Source organism: Meleagris gallopavo, chromosome 9 (genome assembly GCF_000146605.3).
Source record: "Meleagris gallopavo isolate NT-WF06-2002-E0010 breed Aviagen turkey brand Nicholas breeding stock chromosome 9, Turkey_5.1, whole genome shotgun sequence".
NCBI classification, from domain to species: domain Eukaryota; kingdom Metazoa; phylum Chordata; class Aves; order Galliformes; family Phasianidae; genus Meleagris; species Meleagris gallopavo.
In genome coordinates this window covers 2,349,301-2,369,645 of record NC_015019.2, presented here as the reverse complement: position 1 = coordinate 2,369,645, position 20,345 = coordinate 2,349,301, and the positions used below count along the sequence as shown (strand labels likewise).

The 20,345-nt window shown below is 54.0% G+C and overlaps 1 protein-coding gene across 1 annotated transcript in view; it reads right to left on the bottom strand.

Annotated features, from left to right (window-relative positions):
• The window catches only part of STARD8 (StAR related lipid transfer domain containing 8), a 63,480-nt gene extending 43,664 nt beyond the window's left edge, over positions 1 to 19,816 (bottom strand). The window contains exons 1-2 of the mRNA XM_019618130.2: positions 19,673 to 19,816; positions 10,543 to 10,805 (exon numbers count right to left, since the gene is read on the bottom strand). Of these exons, the coding sequence (XP_019473675.2) occupies positions 10,543 to 10,805; positions 19,673 to 19,816 (407 nt within the window). The remainder of the gene's footprint in view (positions 1 to 10,542; positions 10,806 to 19,672) is intronic.
• Positions 19,817 to 20,345: the final 529 nt, after the last annotated feature.

Below are 20,345 nucleotides of genomic sequence, written 5' to 3'. Positions count from 1 at the left end.
GCAGATTTTGGGGCTCCTCATATCACCAAATTATACGAGGGACAATCATACACAGCTTCATAATGCAAAACACTTCAAGTCAATTCCCTTCAACTGAAATTAGGCCAGGAGTGGTTGTGGTTGTGCTGCCATGGCACAGCCATGGCCACAAAGCAGAGCGCTCTGCGGGGCAGACAGAGCTGGGATGCTGGAACTCTCCTCCTGTTTTCTTTTGCACAAGACAGAATATTTTCTCTGGCTTCATACATCCTCCCTGAACTTAAAAATAGCTGGGTTCCTTCCTGGTGCAGTGGAATAGTTTGCTTTTCCTAGATTTGTCATTCAGATTTCCTATTCCCCCTCACATCCAGTAATTGCTTCTGGAGACAGAGGGGCGAGGGGAGCGCTCTGCACAGATCCCTGCATGCCCACACTCCAAGCACAGCTCTCCACTCACCCCAGCACGGTGTCAGCACAGAGCCTCCCAGGAGCATGGCTGCCTTACAGCAGATTGGGCGCACGCAAGTTTGCAGCCTTCACCATTCTCACCTTGGCTGCTGCTGCTGAGGTGCCCACAGCTCAGTGCAGGAGCAGAGCTCAGACAACCCCGGGCTGCTCGCCGGGCACACTGCTGGGAAATGGGCAAGAGTGCAGCGTGTGCTTGGCAAAAATAAGGGGAGCTTTAAAGACTTGTCCTAAATTCAGTCAGTTCTCCCGATATATCCCATTCTCCATGACTTGTGAATCAGGCTGGGATCTCAGCCTTTGTGCTGACACTTGGTGTTTCCCAGCAGCTATCCGTACTGCTGCCCTCCTCCAAATACCTCTGTGCTGCCTCTGGGAAGCAGAGAGACTGAACTCTTTGCAGCCACAGCTGTAACTCTGCTGATGTGAAGCTCTCACAGCATCTCCTCTCTGAAGGAGCAGCCATGGAAGTGGGCTTCCCCTCCCTGCCTGTTAGATCGCTTGCACTGCTGCCTGACACAGCCTCAGGATGGCACTTGCCCTAATTGCTCAGCACTGGAAGGAGCTTCGGCTTTGCAGACAGATTAACTCTGAGGCTTGGAGCTGAGGGCTAGGAGAGCTGCTCGAACAAAGCACGGTTCCATTTCTCTGCCTCCTTTCCTCGTCCGGGGGAGGCCACCCCCGTTTGCAGCACTGCCCGTGCTGATGTTGCCCAGAGGCACTGCGAGCAGTGAGTGCAGATCTGCAGACACAAAATGCCCATTCCCACTTCCATGCAAGTGTTGGGGCAGGAGCAGGAGGCAGGTAGGGAAACCCAGGGCTCTTAGCTGGAAAAGCAACACTGGTGCTGGCAGCCTGCTGCTTTCCTCCGCCAGCATTCCCAGCGCCTCACCTCCTCGCTGCAGAGATACGTTCAAGTGGGAGCGAGCAGGGAGCAGTCCAGAGCAGATGGCACTGGAGTGCTTGTGCTGCTCCCACCAACAGCACACTCGTGTCCATCTCAGTGGAAATATGGGTGACACAGCATGACTTTGCAGTGTGAGTGGCTTTTCTGCAGGGTGCAGGACGAAGGGCATTTTGCCCCACACTGCCGGGCACCTATTTGGAATGTGCCTGGTGAGAGCCCTTCCTGAGGCTCTAGCTGGAACAGCCTCCAGGCCCAGAAACCCAAGGCCCAAGGCAGCCCCCTCCTTCCCTCCTCCCACTGTAGTGCTAAATAAACCTGAACCTGGGCCCCTCTTGTTTACAGGCTGCTGTGAGCGGCTCCCAGAGTGCTTACAGAGCAATCCTTGTACCGCTCACATGCAACTCCTCCTCCCCCTGCCCCCACGTCCCCCCACGTCTCCCCGCCATACGGACACAGCTGAGCAGCTACTAGATATTCAGAGCCGTGAAGGTTGATAAACAAAAGTGAGATAGGACATGGCACCAGAAAGACCTCAGCTAATGGAATTTTTAAGCTACTTAATTTGGGGGCTTGTCAACCTTGACAGCAAGCCTTTAATAAATGATGTGTTGTAATTTGCACCGAGTTCGCTAGGTATGGGGAATGGTGCTGCATGAGGGGGAGCCCAGCCAGGTGGAACCCCAACAAATCACTGCCTGCAGGGCAGAGCCTGCATTGCCCCACAGTCCTGCTGCAGCTCCATCCTGACACTGCAAGCTCACTCGGAGTCTCCAGACCCCCGGGTGGCTGTGCTCTGGTATCAGAAGAGCTGCCCTGTATCCCTGTGCCAAGGCACATGAACACCAGCCCAGCATTGAGATGAGACTCCCTGCCTAGGGCAGCACCTATAGGAAATGGGTGCAGAGCCTGGGCTGCTGCACAGGCAGTCACATCAAATGAGAGCATTGCTGGGGAGCAAGCGGCCCTTTTTCACACTTCCCTCACTGGAGCAGTGTGTCAGACGAGCGGTGCCTCCTCCAGAAGTTTCTGCAGGAGCTAGTTTCTCTGAGCCCTTCTGCAGGAGGCTTTCCTCCTGGCAGGATGCAGGCAGGGCATGGAGTTAGCTGAATGCATTTAGCAGAGGACTTAATGGGTTATGCCCCATTCCTCGCCAATTCACTGTGGCACATGCTTCGAGCAAGTGACTGAAAATTAGCTTCGGAGTTGCTCTAATCCGCAGCTTGGCTGTGTGCACTGGAAGTTTTCCCTGTGCCATGGTTGGATCCATCAGGCTGCGTGCTACATAAGCTCAGGATTTTTCTTTGCTTCATTGTCTCAGTGAGGTGGGCTCGAGCTTACATCTGCCGTACACACACACCTGCCCGCTCCCTTAGCACTGCAGTCTCACTGAACCTGCAAGGGAACAGCAGTGGCACAACATCACCACCTGTAACAGCATCACTTCCCAATCCTGCCAGCTCTTCGGGAGGTTTCTCTCACTTTGGGTCATGCAGCCAACTTCACCTCCGCTCTGTGCAGAGAGAATGACCCAGTACAGCTCAGCTTAATGAGTGCTGCTCTGGCAGCAAAGCAGAGACGAGCCAGTGACCACTGCTGACTCAGAGACAGCAGCAGCAGCCAGGCTTCTGCACGCGCTGGAGTCTCTGAACCCAAGCAAGAAAAGTCATTAGGAAGAAAGTATCCAGGCTGGGAGACAGCCAGATGGCAGAGGTGGCGGGGAAGCAGATGGGAGATGTTAAACATCCTGCATATCCAAGTGTGCCAAGCCCTGCGCTGCTGCGGCTGCGTGGAGCTACCGGGGTGTGGGGCCGGGGCCAGAGCTGCGGGGCTGTGGGGCAGTGTGCCCAACGCAGGGTCTGTGCCTGCTGCTCCAGACTGCTTCCAGCATCCCCACCTCCGGCAGCTGTCCTGCTCCACCATGCCCTTCCGTGGGTGCCTGGCTGCCCTTGGAAAGCCCCTTCCCTTGGAAAACCCCATCCCATCTCCTTGGAAGCTTCGGGAGAGGCCCAGCACTGCTGCATGAGGCAGAGAGAGCATACAGCAAGACGCAGCATCTGCAAAGGCAGCCACGCCATGGAGCCCTGGGGCAGCTGCTGGCCGTGATGTCATGCTCTCATGAGCAGGGACAGTGTTACTACCTCAGCCACCACTGCCACTGTTGTCACCACTGCCACCTGCTCCCTTGTGCCTCCCCTGCTGCAGGTCCCACGTGCAGCAGAGTGCATTGATCAGTGTCCCAAGGGCTGAGCTGTGAGCAGAGGCACTGGGAACAGAGCCCACGGCTCTGAGAGGGAAATGCTGACGGTGTAACACCAAGGCAGGACCGGAGGAGGGCTGCCCGTGTCCTGGGGAGTGCTCCTTACTCCAGCCTTGGGCTGCAGGATGCAAAGCTGCCAACTTCTCACGCTCGTCTTTCGCCTCTAGCCCCAAAGTCAAACATTCTCCAACCAGAAGTGTTCAGCAAAATTAGCTGAAAATCCTGCATAGGTGTGAGATGGCTGAGCTCACATTTTAAAGCGAATGTCTCATTTGCTGAATGCCTCTCGCCTGCCTCTAGAACTATGCACAGGAGGCCCTTGGGAAGAGGGGGATGGAGAGGAGCCAGGGGCCGGGCTGTGGGGCTCAGGCCGGGCCAGATGGCTCCAAGCACCCCATGCCGTGGTAGATCCTGCCTGTGCTGAGCTGAATCACCCTCTCTGGAGCTTTATAGCTGGCAAAATTAATTTTTTAAAAGCCCCTCCATGATCTCTGGCGTCTGGCATTTGGCTGAGGCGTCAGATGCTCTCCAGCCTTCCATTCCCATGTTCTGATGGCAGGGTCAGAAGTGGGGAAGCAGGGCCCCACCAGAGGGGTTGTGGCCAAGGGGGTCCCCAGAGCAAAGGGATCCCATGGGGCAGGGATACGCCCAGCCTGCTCTGGGGACGGCCCACAGCCTGTCCTGCCCAGAGCTGCTTGGCACTGAGGACAGCAGGCTGGCACAGCGCAGCAGGGCTCCCTATGCTGGGCCACCGCTCTGCGCTCAGAAAAGGAACCCAAGGCCCTCATCACCAGCTGCCTCCAGCATCCAATTAGGCATGTGCAAATACTTGAGACTAAGGTGGTTTAATTACCATTTCTCTTAGTTCCAAGGCGCAGGAACCCAGCTGGCACACACACAGCCACAGGCTCCTCTCCTCCCCAGCGCTTTTCCAGGTCCCCCCTGCCTGGATAGCCGGTGCTCCCAGGCAGCTTTTCTCCTTTTCGTGCAGTTTATCACAAATTTTCTGCAGATGTGAGATGGGCACTTTCCATCACTATGTGGGCACTTGGAGGGGATGCTGCTGGGAGGGCCCTGAGGTGGTACCACCCTCTCTGCCCCCCACCTTCTGCGTACACCCTGCCTCAGACACAGCGACCTCAGGTCACAGCACAGCCAGGACCAGCTCCCACTGCCTCCAGCTGCTGCCAAAGGGCATCCTGCAGCCGCCCCATGCCCGGTGGGAAGCGCCCAGCTCTGCTTTCCCAGCCCAAGCTCCAGGGGAAGCCAAACCTCAGCAGCCCAGGCAATTACCAGGGGTTTATCACTCGAAACTGAAAACCGAGCCTATAAATAACCCGGATTTCTGTCTAATGGCTGCATTTCAGCCTATTTTTAATTATCATTTTATGAATGGGTGCATTAGAGTATATTTAAATACCAACTTAGCCACTCTGTTAATGAGGCAGGATTGTTACAGGCCAGGTCTGGCTATATATTTCGCTGGTATATACATATGCTTCGACATCACATTTAAAAATTAGCTATTTGAAGCGTAAAATTATAATTGGTTTGCCTAATAAAAGGATAAATAAATATCTATTTAACTTCATTACTGTCAAAGGCAGGAGGCTTTTCTCCATTGTCTCCTTAGGGTTTTATGGCAGAAAAGCTAATTAGCTGTAATTGGGTGGATCCGAAGCGAATGAGGCCGGCGCAGCAGCGGTGCCGCTGGGAATGGGGCAGTGGGGCCTTTCCCGGGCTGCTGCCCTGCCTGGGCCGGGGCTGCACCGTGTGTGGGTCCATCTCCTGCTGCCACGGGAGCCCTGCGTGCCTCCTGCTCACAGATGAGATCCAGGCAGGGATGCTTTGCCCGGTGGCCTTGGCAGAGCGGGCTCTGGCTGAAGGCAGAACCCACAGCCCCCCCTTTGCTCTGCAGGATCCCACGCATGGAGCTCACAGCCTCTCTCTGTGGTGGAGCAGCACTTACTCTGCGCGGAGATGGCAGGAGCCTCAGTGGATGGCAGAGCTGCACCATGCGCTGCGATGCCGCTGTGCGTGCGTGTGGATTTCCATTGCGTAAGTTTTTTTGCAAGAGGGGAGGAAGAAAAGCAGGGCTGACACTCGTAGCAAATCACCGAACTGCCAACGAAACCTTTCCTTTTTATCTTTTTTATGAAAATGAGGAAGATGGAATTTTACTAACTGCCCATCCGCCCTAACGACGAGCACCGGGCGGGGGATGTTCACACGGACGGTGCTGCCTATGTTTGCTTATCAGTTCTGCTTGTTGAGTGTGTTCCAGGGATGGAAGAAACTCCGACAGACAGCGTGGAAAATTAATTTTCAATGCCTTTTACTGGCACTTAAGCCATTCAGAGAGGATGAAATAATCCCTGTTTAGGTGGAGTGGTGAAGGTCTTTCTGTCGGGAGGCTGAGTCATTCCCATGGCCAAAATCAGTGACATCCACAGCCCACAGCCTCACCCAGGGCTGGAGGCCCCTGGGATGGCGTTGGAGCACAACCATTGCAAGCAGCTGTGCTCAGCAGCACGGGGAACAGCCCTAGAATGGGGATGGAGTGCATCAAGGCACAAGGAAGGGGAGCTTTCCCCCACTGGGGCTGAAATTCTCTTTCATAGGAAAATTGCAGCCAAAATAATCCAACTGCTTCCTATAGCTCAGGGAAACCTTTTTCTCCTCAACATTAAAAGCAGTCCCATTTCCTCACCGAGGAATTAATATGCCCCACACTCAGAGCTGCCCTGGCAGAAGGCTGCTCCAGTGTCAGAGTGTGATCCTGTGGGAAGGCCAGCATGGGTTCATGTAATTAAAAACTGTATCATGACACATGCTCACAAGGGGGCTGATTTAGCCTTGTACAAATGACCCCTTTTGTTCTTGTAATGTATTCTTTTCTTCCATCTACTTCTCTTTCTGTGCATGTATTAAGCACCAGCAGTATATTCTCTGCCCCCTTTTAATGAGGTTTGTCTCTGAGCACTCATACACACCATACATATCGCACACACAAGCATACCTCTGTAACCCATACCTGTGTGGGTACACCAGCCACCCAGCACTTGTGTGACCCCCAGGGCAGGAGACCCGGTGCCACCATCCCCCTGGGCACAGTGCTCCAGTGCCACCCAGGCTGGGACATCTTGATGTCCCCAGGGTGTCCATGGCAGGGTGGGAGCAACATGCCTGTCCTCCTTCCCCATCACCTCAGGGATCACCATCAGCCCAGGGATGCTGCCACCCTCTCCCTAGAAGGAGGGAAGCTCAGGAGAGCCTCTTCACATGATGAATTTTAACATTTCTTTCCACATTCAGCCCAAGTGCAAATCCCTTCAAAGCATCAGCCTAGAGCAGCAGAACTAATTTGAAATGTCACTGAGGTCAAGCCCAGCTTCCCCAGCCATTAACCCGCTTCTCAAGCTGCACACTTCATATTTATTTACATAGTCATTCATTTATTTAAGCCTCAGATCCCAGATTGAAGGAGGGGCACTGGGGCTGCAGAGGAGGGAAGCCCTGGGATGCTGTCCAGGAATGTGGGGGGAGCACCTCCAGGGGCTGTGTGTCCAGAGTGCCCCAGGGAGAGTGAGGGGGTGCTGGGAGGAGTGGTTCTCCAGCCCAGCTCTCCACGTTTGGTTCTACTTCATTTATCCCTTTCCAACAGCAGGAAGAGCTGCCCTCTGGGCAGGCCGCCATACAGACATAAATCAGTGCAGCGTCCTTCAGTCGATGATGCTGATTGGCAGCAGCTTTGAGCCTGCTCTGTATTTCTGCCATTGCTTCTGATCGCTGATAGATGAGAAAGTATAGAGACTGGGGGAATACTCTGCACAGGTGTTTTCTTCCAAAGTTTGGTCATTTGCTCATTTCATGTCCCACTTCCTGGTGAACCATGGAATTTGGTGAAGGTCTACACCCAAACTCTGCTATGTCTTGGATCCTGGTGCTGCTGCCTTTTGTATTGCTGCAGCTTTGTGCTGCCTACAGATAGAACAAAAACATACTTCTGTCTTCTTTGCTGCTTTGCCCATCACAGCCCAACATCCTGTGCCCCAGAGACACATCCCTGTCTGTGTCCTGGCCAGACCGACCCCGCTGGCATGAATCTGCTCTTTATGGGGAATGTATTCACCGCGAACTACTCCATGGGAGAAGGTTCTCCTCAGAGCATCAATGTTTTTCTAAATGCTTTTCTATTAGGATGTGCCAACTGGGAGATTAAAACCTCCTGCTGAGACATGTCTGGGCCCAGCTGGGACTTCATAAATGTGAGTGGGCGCAGAGTGGGTCCCTGGGAAAGAGAGACCTGGACTGATGCTAGAGGGGAAGGCTGGGCAGGAGAGCACACCTCATGTTCTGCCTTGTGCCTGACAGCCCTCTGCTGGGGAGGGAGATGGGACTGGGGGGGATTTCTGCCTTTATTACAGTGTAGTCCCATGTCCTGTCCACCTCTGAAGTGCGGAGAGCCCCACATACAAGGGGTGGTGTGGTGGGAACTTCTCCCCATCTTCCTTCCTGCTGGGCTGGAGTCTGGGGAGCAGAAGCTGACCTTTGCTTTTCTTTTTTCAGTTGTGCTCTCATTGCTCGCTGAAATCCAGGCTGTAGAGCTGGCTAGCCTGTGGTTTAAGAAAAAAAAATCTTCAGAGAGCTCTGGCAGGGTATTAAAAGAGTTCATAGTAACTCAAAATGAGTTGGATGTTCTGAGACAGATGTGAGCGAGGGAAGAGGAACTCGCTTGCTGCGTCTCCTCTCTGCTGCTGCTTGAAAGACACTAATTTGATGGTTTGTTTTGTTTTGTTTTTCCCTCAGAAGCAGACATCTCTCACCCCTCAGCGAGGGTAATGAAAACCCATTTCTCTTATGGTATTCCAACACCTTTCTTCCTGCTTTCTTCCCCTTCCAGCACACCCTGCTGCTGACCGGGGGGGTTGGATGTGGCACTGGCTCAGCTGCCTCCATCCTGCTGGGGGCTTCTCCTGTCCCTGGGTGATGCCGTATTCATGGCCAGGAGAATAAAGTGTGTGGGGGAAGTTCTGGTGCTGACAGTGACCTCAGGGTGTGTAGGGGGATGAAGGGGAAAATGTAGCAAAATGTGGAGCAGTTCTGCATCTCCAAGCTGCTCCGTGGTACAGTCAGGTGGAGGATGGAGCACACCGGCAGGAGGGTTCCCATCAGAGGCACGGATGCTCTGAGTCCTGCAGAAGCAGCTGTGCAACTTCCACATCCAGGGGGTGCATTGGCTGCTCCCAGCTTCTCCCACTTTGTGCCAATTTGCCTTTTGATGCCATCTGGTGCCTGTAGGATGGCTGCAGAAGAGCTGCAGGGAGGGAGGTGTCAGGCCCTGATGAAGTTATCCTGCTGCAGCTCCTCTTGGGGAAGCAGTGCCAGGCTGCAGCAGCTCGGAGCGGCTGTGTCAGCACAAGGAGAGATGTCAAAGAGGGCCAGCAACACGTGGCATGACAAAAGGTTCTGAGGAAAAACAGTTGTCAGCAGGCTGTTGGTGGGTGAGATTCAAGAGCTCCAGCCACACAACCAGAGGTTGTTGGTGTGGTGGAAGGGAGTCATGGCTGTGAGATCTTGTGGGGCAGATCTCATTCTGCACCAGCCCTCCCCAACCCCAGCTGTGCCAAGCAGCCTCCCTGAGCCCAGTCCTGCTGCAGCCCCGCTCCCTCTCACTTGGATTTGCATCCAGGACCTCAGCAATGCACGCTGTGCCACAGGGCAGGCTTGCTCAGTTGTCTGAGGTTGGTACGTGGGCACAACTGCCCCACGTGCTGGCACCTGCAGGCATTTCACCTCTTGCCCATAATGTGAGATGCTGTGTTGTGGCCAGGCGGTGGGGCCTTAACAATCCGCACCAGCTGTGTGCAAACCGGGCCTGACATCAGCCAGACAGCTGGTCAGGCTGCCTCTGCCCCTATCTGCTCAGAGATGTTTCCTAATGGGAAAGCGAATCCTCATCGCCCACGTTAGGGAGATGAGTGTGATGGAAGGAGCAGAGCTGCAGTGGTGCACAGCTGTCCAGATGTGTCCCACAGCAGGATGCACCAGTGGGAGCCTAAACCTCACCCTGGCAGCACTGTGTGTTACTGAGCAAAGCAGGGCTGGAGGGCACCCAGGGTCACCAGCTGGAAATGTGCAGAAGATAATCCAAAAAGGCAAGTGTCTGTCTGCTGCTCAGGTGCTAGCAGAAGTTAATGAGAGTCTCGGTGTCTGATCTCTTGCAATCAATTCCACTTCCTATCACTCTGCGAGAGGTGAATATCCAAGCTGCCGTGATGCTGTTAACTCTGGCTGACGTGCCTGCTTTCAGCTTTGATGCCAAAGGAAATTGCTGGATAACATTGCTGTGTGGCTGCAGATAGAGCGTGGGGAGCAGGGGTATTCTCCTGGCTGGCCTGACTCAATGAGGAGGCTTCTATCTGAGGTCCATTCACCCAGCAAAACTGCTGCCTGTCTCTCCACAGAATAAATTCTCTCCTTGGTTGGGAGAAAGCATGCAAAGCAACCAACGAAGTCAAATACAGTGCAGAGATTGAGGTGAGGGGCCACAGTGAACTCACTGCTTGTTTATTAAGATTTGCCAGTGTTTCTTCCCTAAATACAGAGTTGTTTGCAGAGCACAAACACACTGCAGCTGCCCCACGCAGGTGAGGTGGGACACTAACGGATGCTGTAGGACGGTGGGCAGGGCTTGTTCTGGGGCACTAAGCCTTCAGAAATCCTCCCTAATAGAGAAAGCAGCAGAACAAGGGAATGCACGTGCTGAGTTTGTGCTTTGACTGTTTTCCTTCCCTAAAACTAGCTCTACCACGAATCGTCATTGCTCAGCATCGACAGCTGCTCTGTCGGCCTCGAAATGGGATCTGCGGGGGCTGTGAGAGGAGGGGTGAATGGAGCGCACCTCATCCGCTGCCCGTCCTCAAGGACTCACCCTGTCCCTTCTGTTCCTGCTCGCTGTCCGAGGAGCAGCACCCGGAGCTGCTGAGCCCCGCTACGGCGCTGCTCGGGATGCTGCCGGCTGAGCGGTATGGAAATGTGCCGAGCGGAGACGATGTGCAACACGACGCCAGCTGCTGGCTTCTTCTGAAATGCAAATCCCGACAAGGGGCCGTCGGGCTGACAGCGGCAGCGGGCGGCTCCGAACACGACAGCCGCTCTGTACGGCGCAGCGCCAATTTGCTGCGGGTGACGGCTCTGATAGAGAGAGGGAAAAGCTGCCGGAGTCGGGCCAGGAGCATCCTGGTGCTGCCCGGGCTGCCGGCAGGGCGAGGACGAGCCGCTGGGGAACGAGTCAGGAAATCAGCCCCGGTTTGAGGCAGAGCACCGCCGGTGGTGCAGCCCCCCCTGCTTCAGAGGGATCCTAAAAGATGGGGTGAGAGTGGGCGAAAGGAAACCTGAGTGCGAGCAGGGGGCTCTGAAGGGCGCTTTACATCGCCTCTGCTGTTATCTACCACCTCTCGGATGGCTTCGGCATCAATTGCTCTGCCCATGAATGCTGCCTTGTTCTTCGCTGTGAGAAGTAAAATTCCTGGCCCTTAGAGCCAGAGATCCTGAAGATATCAGGAGTGCTGACTTCTTTGCTCCCAACTGGAACGAGCTGTTCTGCAGATAGCATCACACAATGAGGGCAGACAGCCTCCGCTGCTCCTAGGGGGGATGGGTGGAGATTCCCACAGCCCCTCCGTGTGGGCACAGCAGAGGTGCTGTAGGCAGGAAGGGAGGGAGCGCCGGGCAGCCCCGAACCGCCCTCTGCTGCTGCTGGCAGAGTGCCTTCATGGACGCCCGGCCACAACTGTTTCTCTCCAGCCACGGGGTATGTGGTCCTACCTTAGATGGAGCGTTTCGTTTCTATGGGACCCAGCAAAGCCAAACAGCCCTCTGTCAGCCTTTGGAATTTATGAGACCTCTCCATGCCTTGGGGGAGCTCAGGACCAAGCTAACACAAGATCAGGGGCCAGCAGATATAAATTAGCACTGGCTCCAATGAGCCCCTCATCTCTGTGCTCTTTGCACCATCCACAGCTGAGCAGCTCCCAGGATGCTGGTTACGCTCTCGGCCCATACTGGGCTATAAAGTCTGGGAGGTGGCGGAGGTGGGAGGAAAAATCTCTACGTGTATGTGCTATGTATACGTGTGTGTCCATAAAATGTTTAGCGGAAGCCAATACTTGATCCAGCACAACCTGTAAGTGTTAATCATAATAAATGGGAAAAGGGAAATGATTGCTGTTAATAAGGGAGAGGTGTTGCTGTGCTGGTGGGCTGCGGGTGGCCAGTGGCTGAGCCCTGTGCTCCTGCTCCCCATCTCCACTCCGCTGCCTGTCCAGGGCCAGGTAGGGCTGTGGGGACACCATCCTTGGTCACACCAGCACAGTGTCTGTGCTGTCACCACGTCCCAGTCCCTGTATCCATGCAAAGGGGTTGAGGAGAACTTGGCCAAGCACTGCTGGAGAAGACATAACCAGCCCAGCAACCACCCGAGCTCCCAAAGGCTCCGCTCTGCTGAACTCCAGCTGTTACCCAATGAATCCTAAAGGCTCCCAGGGGCCCAGGGAGGGCTGCCCAGCAATAATTACCTTGGCTCCGTGCCACCTCCAGCCCACTGCAGGGTGCCAGGGGACCGTGGCTGCCCCTACAGTTCTCCTCCTGCACCGAGGTGGAAGAGAACACGGCCATGGGGAGAAGGGTGGGAGGTGGACACACTGCTGAGTCGAAGGGGCAGGTTTGAGGGGAGAGGCACAGAGAGCCTTTTGCTTCTCCCATTACAAGCCCCTAAAGCCAGCACTGACGGAATGCTTGGCTGGGTGCAGACAGCAGCCTGGGACTGCCCTGCAGCTCCCCGCAGGTTATAGGAGCCCGGGGAGCGAGGAGAAGAAAGGGCCTGGCTGTGATGGAGTGGTGTGTAATTTTATCACACGTTGCAGCATCTTGTCCTGGCAGCTTGTCACCGGCTGGGCTGTTAAATTCCCTTGAAAAATGAGGGATCCGTGGTAAATTACTGATTATAAGATAGGAAAGGTAATCTTGCTACATGTGATGGATCACTTTGATACTGCAGCGTCAGGTGCCCTAGAAAGCCCCAGCGAGAGCTGCAGAGAAAGTGCTGTGCAGTGCCAGCCAGTGGCAGCAGGACAGACAGCCAATACGGTGCATCAGCAGGACAGACAGACAGCTGTGTGCCTGAGCTGACAGACAGCTGGGATGGGAGAGATGGTGTCACCCATCAGAAGAAAGGGTGAGCAAGAGCCGATGGTTTTTAAGGGAGCTCCAGGAATCCTTGTTGCGTTTGTGTTCTGAGCGTGAATTACACAGCAAGCTTACAGGTTGCTGCATCCACACTGCTGGGTTGTCCTTGAGCTCTCCTCATTCTTAGTCAGGAATAGGAAGGGGACAAGGACAGGGGAAGGGATGGGAAGGTTTTGGCTGCTATGCCACTACACAGCGGTGCTCAAGCACCAACATCCAGCAGGAGCTCTGTGCCAGCCCTGTCCTTCTCCAGTGCCATGTTTCTGGGGAGCAGAGCGGGGTGGGGGCACTGCCCTGCATCCTCACTGGTCACGATGGTAATGAGGCAGCCAAATAAAATGGCATGAAAAAGAAGAGCAGACCTCCTGGAAGTGCTGAAACAAGTCAGGAATAAAAGGCACTTGTGGAAATTCAATGTGCCGTTCCTTATATTTGACCACAGCAATTCTCAACAAAAGAAAACCCGGGCTCATTACATAGAAACATCAAACCAGCCAAGATAATTATCTCTAATTAGTGCTAATTTAAAAGTGAAGTCTTTTCTATAGCTGGATTGTTGCATATTTCATTAGTTCATTAGATGCTGAGCAGACAATGCCGATAAGAGAAACAGTTCAGAGGGATGATACAAATCCCGTCCTCCCATCAGCAGCACTGGGAGTCCATCCCCACAGCTGCTGGGTGTCACACAGCATCACCCCAGGAATGATCCAATGGTGCAATGGTTCATCCTCTGGGGAAGTTCAGTGCACACTGCTGAAATTCACTTCACAGTAGTAAAAAAAGGGAGAGAGGAACGAGCAGTCCGTCAGTCAGCGTTGTTCTCCCGCTGCCTCTGCGAACACCGCTCCGTGCATTGGAGGTCTCTCTCGGTGCCTGCACAGGGAAGGAGGATGCAGTGTGCTTCGGACCCCCCCACAGCTGGGACAGCTCGCAGGGGTGGCTCTGGGTGATGCCTGAAACCGACTTTCCAAAGAAGGACTGGGTAAACACAGAGATCTGTAGCTCCAGCACTTCAAGACTGCGGGGAAATAACCACTTCCACTTGCAAACTGTACGTGAACTGGAACAGGAATCGTTGCAAGGCAATAAAATATCCCTTCTCTTCACACTGCAGGTTTTTAATCAGATTAACCTGACTTTATGGGGCTTTCGACTGCAGCCACCACTGGAGTGAGGTCCGAATTCAATGCGAGTTATTGTCAGGCAAAAGGCAGAGGAACTTTTAATCCTCAGGAAGTTACTGAGCAGGAATGCAGCAATCGAAGAACGTTACCGCAGGTGTTTGAAGCTGTAATTAATCTTTGAGAAAGGAGGGAAAGCTTTAAAGGAGCAAACTTTGGGGTTTTGAAGCATTTCAGACGAGCAAATCGAGCAGAGATGGAGCATGCAAGGTAGAAAGCTGTGAGCAGGGAGAGGGGCTGGGGTTTGCCCGCTGGGGATGGGGATCCAGCAGGGCTTATTGGCTCAGGGTGGGTGCAGTAATCCCACAGTGCCACTGCCAGCACTCAAACCCCGGTGCTCCCCCTGCCAGCTTCTGATGATGGGACACTGCTGATTTTCAGAACTGCCACTGGAGAGGCTGATGTGGCTACATGAGAGCATCCAGGCAGGAAAGGTGAGATTTTGAGTGCTTTACTGAGAGCAGCACCTGAAAAGAGCCAGGAATTGCATCCAGGAGAATCAGCTAGTTAGTGGCTGCCATTGCAGATGGTGGAGATTTAATGAACAGTAATTTAACTCATCGATTAATTGGAAAGCTTTCCACTCTGGCAATGCTCACCTTACCATGCAGGCATCTCCTGGTTGCTCTTGCCCAGCTCCTCACCTGGCAATGCACAGAGTGGGAGGTTGGGCACCAGAAGCTGAGGCAGTGGCACAGTGGATGCGGCTGGTGCCCAGCACTGCACTCGGTCCATCCCATCCCATAATGCCATCAGGGGCTGCCTCCATCCTTCTGTCTATGAGCTCCCTTCTGCCACCCCCAGCTCCCTGCCCTGTCCCCATGCCATTGTGCCACATCCCTGCCCTCCCTGGGGTGTGGAGACCCCAGGCACCCCTTGCTCCGCCCATGCATCAGCTGTCATCAGGCCCCAGGATTAACATTTGGATTTTGTGTTCAATATTCGCAAAGAAAATCTAACACCAAAACCTCAGCGGGGTGCCTGGGAAAGTCTAAGTGAGAGGATCAGGGGGAGCTGTTCTTACAAAGCAGCAGACATCAACAAAGGCTGCTGGTGCTGGTGACGGCTCTTCATCCTGGAACACAAGTACAAATTATACGTTTAGATATTACTTTGTTAGTAGTATCAACCCTCCTGATAGCTATGTTTCTCACTGCCACAAACACTGCGCTGTGCTGACCTGTAGTACAGACATAGGGCAGTGGGACCCATCCCTTGGTGTCTCTGCATGCCCCATGGCAAACCCAGAGCCCTGGCACACAGCTGGCCTGGTGCTGGCACAGCTGTCATGGCCCAGCAAGAGCTCATCAGCATCTGGGAGAGGGGGATGAAGAGGAAGAGGAGGAAAAGGACGTGATGGCACTTGGAGCTGGATACCCCCAAGCAGTGGGGCCGGCTGCTCTGCTCCTGCTGCTGCCCCACGTGCCTGGGTTGGGGGGATGCAGAGCCGAGCGAGTGCTTTTTGACAGCCTGAATGCTTCCAGTCTTTGATTGGCAGGAGAAAGCATTTTCCCTCACATCTCAGCACCTCCAGGATTCATCATGAGGACAGCCAGAATCGTTTTGGTGTGATATCAACAAGACCTACATGAATAAGGCATAACAGCATTCTGCTAGGATCCAGGAGCTGTTCTGAAGCCGGCGCTCGGCTCACAGCAGCCCAGCCTTGAAGCAGAGAGCAGGAGGAGCAGCCGCCCCTGTGCCATCACCCATCTGTGCCCTCGGGCACTCTCAGAATACACTTCTACCCGAGGGGGGCAGAGAGAGGGAGGAGAGAGGCAAAACGGTTGTGCTGCATTAACACGGCGGCTTTTTTCAGCGAGCTCCTTTTATTTATCAGTTTTATCGAAGTGCCACCTCCCAGAGCCTTAGGGCCATGAGCTCCACAGAGATCCATTTCTCACTGATGGAGCTGAGGATGTGGCAGGAAGGAGCAGAGCCCCGCGATGCCCCCACTCTGTGGAGCCCTGGGACAGAGCTGGGTTTGTGAGCTGCCAGCACAGCCACCCCACGTGGGCTGCAGGGCTGTCCCACCACCCTCAGGCCCCCCCAGCAGCTGCTCTCCCTAACAGATTTATTGTTGCTGGTGAGGAAAATGAAACCATGTGGAGCTGTGCGCAGAGCCCAAGAAAGAAGCTGGCCACTTGGAGGCAGATGGGAATTTCCTGAAAGGTGAATATGGCAGAGCATTAAAAGACAAATAAATAAAAAGCCTTGCTTTATTCCTCTGTCTCAGCCGTGCTTCAACTTGCCTCAAACCCCAGATAATATAGGAGCCTAAGAGCTGCCATAAAGGGCAGACCAGAGCTCTATTTAGCCTAAGCTTCCATCCCTTCCAACGTCAGCTACCAGATGCTGCAGGAAAGGCCTGAGGCATCCCATTAAGAGCTCCAATGGGGCAACCCGCACAGATGAGATATTGCCACCAAGCTCCAGAGAGCCAGAGGATGCTTTAGAAGCAGAGTCAGGGAGGTTTATCTCCCCCATATTTTTCTCCTGTTCTACCTGGCAGCAATATGAACATTCCTGGTGAATCCATAACACCGTACTCATGAGCACCATTACGGGTTCTGTCTCTGAAGCATTCTCACTGGGAAGTCTCAGGGAAGCCAGTGCTCTCTTGGCTCACCCCTCAGCAGGAGGTAGCAGAAGGGCCCTGCAACCCTATCACCTCATCATCCTGCCCCCATCACCCTGTCACCATATCAGCCCATCACCCCAAGCCTGGTTGGTGTGGAGCAGAGCTCCCCACTGCCTGAGCCCAGTGCTGGGGCACGGCTGCTGAGTTCTCCACAGTTGCTGCATTTTCCCTGCACATATTTCTCTGCATGATCATCTCTGCTCTCACTGCCTCTTCCTTGCCTGCCACATTGAGCCCAGATGTCTCCTTTAAAGGGGAACAGCAAAGTTTTGTTTAAAATAACACTAAATTTAAAAAAAAAAAAAAGGTCCAAGATCCCTAGCAATTAATCAACCTACGTGCAGGCTCCAAACTTGCAAACACAGCCGAAAGCAAACGGCTTGGGGCTCAGCTTCCTGCATACCCACCTGCCCACTCCCAGCATCGTGGTTCTGTGTCTGCATGGCCGGGAGCTGCGTTACCTCTGGGGCGTTGGGTCCCATGTTGGAATGCAGGCAGTGCTTCACTCAGTGACACAGAGGGCAGCGGTCCTGCATTCCTTGGGCACAGAGCATGGGGTGTGTAACTGAGAACATGGGGGGAGCCAAACATCAGGAGCAGCCCAAACCAGAGCCCTGTCTGCAAACTGCTGTTGTGCTTGGTCTTTGGGTCCTGGCAGTGAGAATCAGATCCCCTATGCATCCTTAAGCCCCGGTGGTGACCAGCAAGCTGCTGATGGGGACACTGTCATCACAGCTCAGCTCACAGCTCTGCTCTTGCTGTCCCACGACTCCAAACTCCTACATGCAGCACCATTCCTGCTCCTCGTGTGTCCCCACTAAACTCACACCCCATGCCCATGTTAGAGGGTGGCACCCTGGGCTGTTGGGAAGGAGGGACTTCCCTCCTCCTCCTCCTTCTCCTCCTCTTCCTCCCATCCCAGCCCAGGCTCCCCCAGTGCTGCACCTCTGAATGAGTCTCATCACCCCTGACCCGCTCCCCACCCCCCGCCCTGAGATTTAATTTATCAGGAGCATTATTAAAACAGTCATTTCTCAGCTGTCTAACGTTTCAAACCCCTGCTCTCATTCATCTGATAAATATTTACAGAGCTTGACATTGTCTTCAGTTCATTCGCTTTTGTGCCAAACAATCCCAAACACTCACTTCCCCTCTCCCACCGCCCCGCAGGGCTGCAGCAGTGGGGCCAGGGCTGGAGCCCCCAGCAGAGCCCCCACCTACACCCACTGCCCTCCTGCACCCAGCAGTGCTGCCGGTGTTGGGAGGGGGTGTGAGCTGCCCAGAGAGTGGAGTGTTGATCTTCTGCTTCCCAAATTATAGCCCATCACTGTGTGTTTTTCTGTTTTTTTTTTTTTTTAATTTCCCACTCCCAGTGTCTCAGGCTGGGGATGAGGTTTGTGTCTAATGCAGCGATGGAGCTGCATGGAACGTGAAGCACCAGAGTGCAGCCTCAAAAGCATCAAACAGTGCCATTCCTCTCCCCTGGCTGCCCCTTCTCTCATTGCTCTGGCACCCCTGGCTTCTGCTGCAGCTGCTTTCACCCCATCCCCACACAAGCTTCCCTGCAGAGCCTTGGCAGCAAGCGCTGACCGCTCTGACCCCGTCAAACCACGTCAGTGTCACCAGCTTCACACCACCCATCCGTCCCCTGGAGCCCAACACCCCCCTTTCCTCAGCCCTGTGCCCTAATGCGGAGCGATGGGCCGGGGCAGCTCAGCACCACTCCTCATCCCTGCGCTCCCTCACAGCCACTCCCTGCAGAGCTCAGGGCACCATGAACATCCTAAAGCTGCCTTGGAAAGCATCCGTTTGTGTGAACTTGGACCCAGAGGGAAAGGTGCTGCCTCTTTGGAAGGCACCTCCTGCACCAGGGCCACCAGGAGCCACAGGCGGTTCTCACTGGGACACCCAGCAGGTGAGGCACTGTGCCCCCACCCACCTGCAGTCTGTCACCTCCCCAGGGCCAGAGAAGCCAGGACGATCCGGCTGCAGCATCATTTCACCACGTCTATTTGTGTCTAAATACAGTATTTCATCAGAAGTGAGAACTCTTGCGGAGACGCATTGATTTCAATGCCATTTTCAGCAGGTTGGGTCAAGGACTCTGCGGTCACTTCAGAGTGGATGGAGGGAGGCAGATGCTCACAAATCAAAACCCCAATTCTTCTGATTTGGAAATGGATGTTTCAACACCATTCCATTTTGCAAGGCCTTACAGGAGGTCAGATTTTGTTTCCAGCAGAAAAACAATCAATTTCAAGCTCTTGAAATTGTTGAGCAGCAGAATTGCTATCTCCCGCCAGTTTGATCATAAGACAATAATTTCTTTCCACGTATTTTGGAGGTTAGAAAGATGAAGTCCCTTCTGCTGCTGCTGCTCTTCAGAACACCTCTGTGAGGCTGCAGAAGCAAACAGCTGCATGGGGAGCCCTGGGTCCCAACAAGGCCAGCAACCTCGAGGACTTCTTCGGGCCACACCACAGATTTCTCCATCAGCCTTAAGAGAAAGGTCTGATGAAATCACTCCTCCTGCTGCCTTCCAAAGCTCCTGCCAAAGCTTTCAGCTGGTCTATAAAAATGTACTCATTGTTTAGAGAGGATTTTTTTTTGGGGGGGGCTTTCTTAGTTGTTTATTTTTATTTTGATTGCTTTTCTTTTGCAAACAATTCTGCAGAAATTCTCCTCCTTTCATTCTGGTGACCGTGCAGTCGTGTTGCTGTGGAATTAGCAATAAATCACTCCCAGCACTGACAAATGGATGTGCCAACCCAGAGCTGCCCCAGGCTGGGATCTGCCCACCTGCTGCAAAATGCAGCTCCCAGGCGTGGGGCAGTGGGGCCACAAGGCAGCACCCACTGGTGGGCACCCCATGGACAGTGTGCATGTGTGAGAGCTCAGGAACCCAGAGCAGGAGGGAGAAACATTTCATCGTTCATGCTCTCTGCAGAATTTCACTGTAGCCAAATGCAGCCATCCACTCACTCACATACTGAACAAACACAGCTCTCTTCAGGTGCGTGGCCCGTAGATTCCACCATTGCTTCATCCAAGGTGTCCACCACCAGCTCATCTGTAGGATCCACCACCAACTCATCCCTGGCATCCACCATCACTTCCTCTATGGCTGCCACCATCGCTTTGTCCCTAGCATCCACCAGCAGCTCACCCAGGTGTCCCTGACATTCATCTCCCACCGATCTGTGCTCACCCAGCCCCACCAGCCTGCAGGAAGGTTTGCGTTGGATCAGCTGTTGTGCTGATGTGTCCCACACACTGGTGGAGCTCTGAGGCAATGACACCAAGTGGTCTCTCTTGCACTGGAACAATCCCGCACACACGAGATCTATCTCAGACACAGATGATGAAACAAACTCTGCTGAGAATGTAGCTCATCTCAGTACTTAAAGCCCAAGCACAACCCAAGGCCCTGGGGGTGCCACGGGACCCTGCCTGCTCTGCAGCTCTGGGCTGAGCTCAGGCTGTGGCCCTCGGACGGCATTCTCCATGCTGCAGAACAGGAAATAGGGCTGGATTTTTGTCCAAGTATTCATGCGTGGTGAATTGTTAGCAGCAAACCTCGCATTCCCCGCCTCCCCTCACAGTAACTGCAGTAAATAAATGCCACATGTGGGCAGCTCCTCACAGCCCAGGCACTGTGTGCAT